The following is a 2,185-nucleotide window of genomic DNA, read 5'->3' as shown; positions in this document are numbered from 1 at the left end:
CAGTTGTTTGTAGAGTCTCGATTGTGTGGCACAACTTAAATGTGTATATTTTTACAGGAATCTGTTTTTATTTTTGACTGAAATATTTGAATACCTTTTAAACATTTAATTCTTTGTGGATTTTTACATCAAAGTTACGGTTATTTTCAACAGTTGGAAAATGGTGCCACATGGCAAAACCCAGAACCACCCACGGAATTAAGAGTAATGGAGAAAGATCGAGCTAATTGTCCATTCTACAGTAAAACGGGAGCGTGCAGATTTGGAGATCGGTAACCAATTTTGTTTTATTGTGTCAGAGTTAAGTGACTCAAAACATCAAGGTTTCCAAGTTCCCATTTGGGGAGCGGCACGGGCTGGAGTTTGAAATGTTCACGTTCAGTCAGGCCTCTGCTATGTTCTTGCTGCTGCTCTAGTTCCCCAAGCTGGGTGTCCCCTGCTCCCTGACACCCGCCTCCCCGCCCGCCCTGGGTGGGTTGGTCCAGTTCTCTGGCAGGGCTTCCTTTTCATTCCTCCCACAGCTGTCTGAGGACCTTTCACTTTTGTTTTCTTCCTGCGCTTGAATTGGTCCACATGGGTGAACTGGGATGAGGAAATCTATTTCAAAAGACTGGAGCAGCCTGGCTTTATTTTTTGAATGGCAAACACTGTGCATGAAGGAGGCTTTAAAAACTGGCATGCCCAAAGGGATGTCTATGAAAGACAGGATCTGAGTGAGCAGAGAAAAATTCTAGTGCACATTCTCAGTCTGCTCTGATTGAGGAACAGACACAGGGTTCGGCATCTGGCTTTAGTGGCTATAGCAGTGAGAAAGTTACTTAAGCCCTTAGTGCCTTAGATTCCTCATCTGTAAAATGGATATTAAAAGTAGTACCCCCCAACCCCAAGGCAGTTGTGAGGCTGAAATGAGTGAATTCAGGGAAGGCAGGTCTACAGGTCAAATGTGGCAGGCCCATGGCAAGCGCTGAGTGTTTGTTGATAATTTCTTTTTGTTACTGTTGCCATTATTCTCTGACACCCTCTGGTTCCCTGCCTCTTTTGGATCAATGATTTTAAAACAGGACATTCACCTAGAAAACTAAGTGTTGATGTTTTGATTCATTTAGCAAATATTTAAATATCAACTGTATGGCAGGCAATGGTGATTTTTATAATTTGGCTTGTTTATGAATGAACAACTTAAAGTGGATAAATAATTCATAATGGTGAATAAATCCATCTGAGGCAAAATCTAATTATTTTCATTCTGCACAAGAAAAGATCTAATTATATCTTAGTGTCCTATTCATCATAAAAAGGGATATGAATTGGCAAATTCGTATGTATTTAATGAGAAACTGTATGTTGTCTCTCGTGCTTATTTTATTCATAAAACTATACATGCTGTAAGTTTTATTTCCTTCTTTGAAAATATGAACCTTCTCTAGCTTTCTCTTTTAAAATTTAAGCCATCACATCATTTTACATTTTTTAAGAACAGTGGTTCTCAACCCTGGATTCCGACTAGAATCATCTAAAAAGCTTGAAAAAAATTACGTCTTATCTCAAATTAAGTAAACAGAGTTTTTGAGACTTGGGCACCCTAATTTTTGAAATGTGTTCAGGTATTTTTAATGTGCCCCAGGATTGAGAGTCACTGATATAGGATTTGTGACTCCTTTTATGTTTTATAGTTGGGATGCTGTATGCCCAGAATATCTGTGAAAGTATTCACAGAATCCGGTCAGTAGTGAAAGCCTCCTCTTGAGGAACTGGGCTTCTTAGGAAAAGGAAGAGAGAAAGACTTTATCCCCCTTCGTACCCTTAGAAATGTTTCCCAAATGTATGTTTAATTTCATCAAAGCAGTAATGATTGATGTAAAACATCCCCACCAAAGAAAAAAATGTACAGCGAATTACCTTTGAAAGACAACTGAGACTCAATATGAGTTCACATTTGCATTGGCAGCAGGAGTGGGGTGGGGGTGGTTGTTGAACCAAATTGTATGTAAAGTTTCCAAGTTGCAGAATTCCTCATTTATGATATATCTCAAACATTTCCTTACATGTGAAGGCTTGCAGTCATTGGATTCTGGATTCTTCTTCTGTTGGGCATAGGTGAGAGAAGGGAAGATGTCCTAAATGGTTTCAGGAAATTGGTTGACGGGACTTAATTGTGAAAAGGGGAATGGACTGTCAGGCGCTC

General features: G+C 39.5%; 1 protein-coding gene across 1 annotated transcript in view; it reads left to right on the top strand.

The window, feature by feature from the left end:
* Positions 1-2,185, top strand: part of ZRSR2 (zinc finger (CCCH type), RNA-binding motif and serine/arginine rich 2) — a 25,787-nt gene that overhangs the window by 13,216 nt on the left and 10,386 nt on the right. The window contains exon 7 of the mRNA XM_010858784.1: positions 154-272. Coding sequence (XP_010857086.1) covers positions 154-272 — 119 coding nt within the window. The remainder of the gene's footprint in view (positions 1-153; positions 273-2,185) is intronic.

This window comes from Bison bison, unplaced genomic scaffold (genome assembly GCF_000754665.1).
Source record: "Bison bison bison isolate TAMUID 2011002044 unplaced genomic scaffold, Bison_UMD1.0 scf7180017855362, whole genome shotgun sequence".
NCBI classification, from domain to species: domain Eukaryota; kingdom Metazoa; phylum Chordata; class Mammalia; order Artiodactyla; family Bovidae; genus Bison; species Bison bison.
The sequence above is the reverse complement of the archived record's forward strand: the minus strand, read 5'-3'. Positions and strand labels throughout refer to the sequence as shown.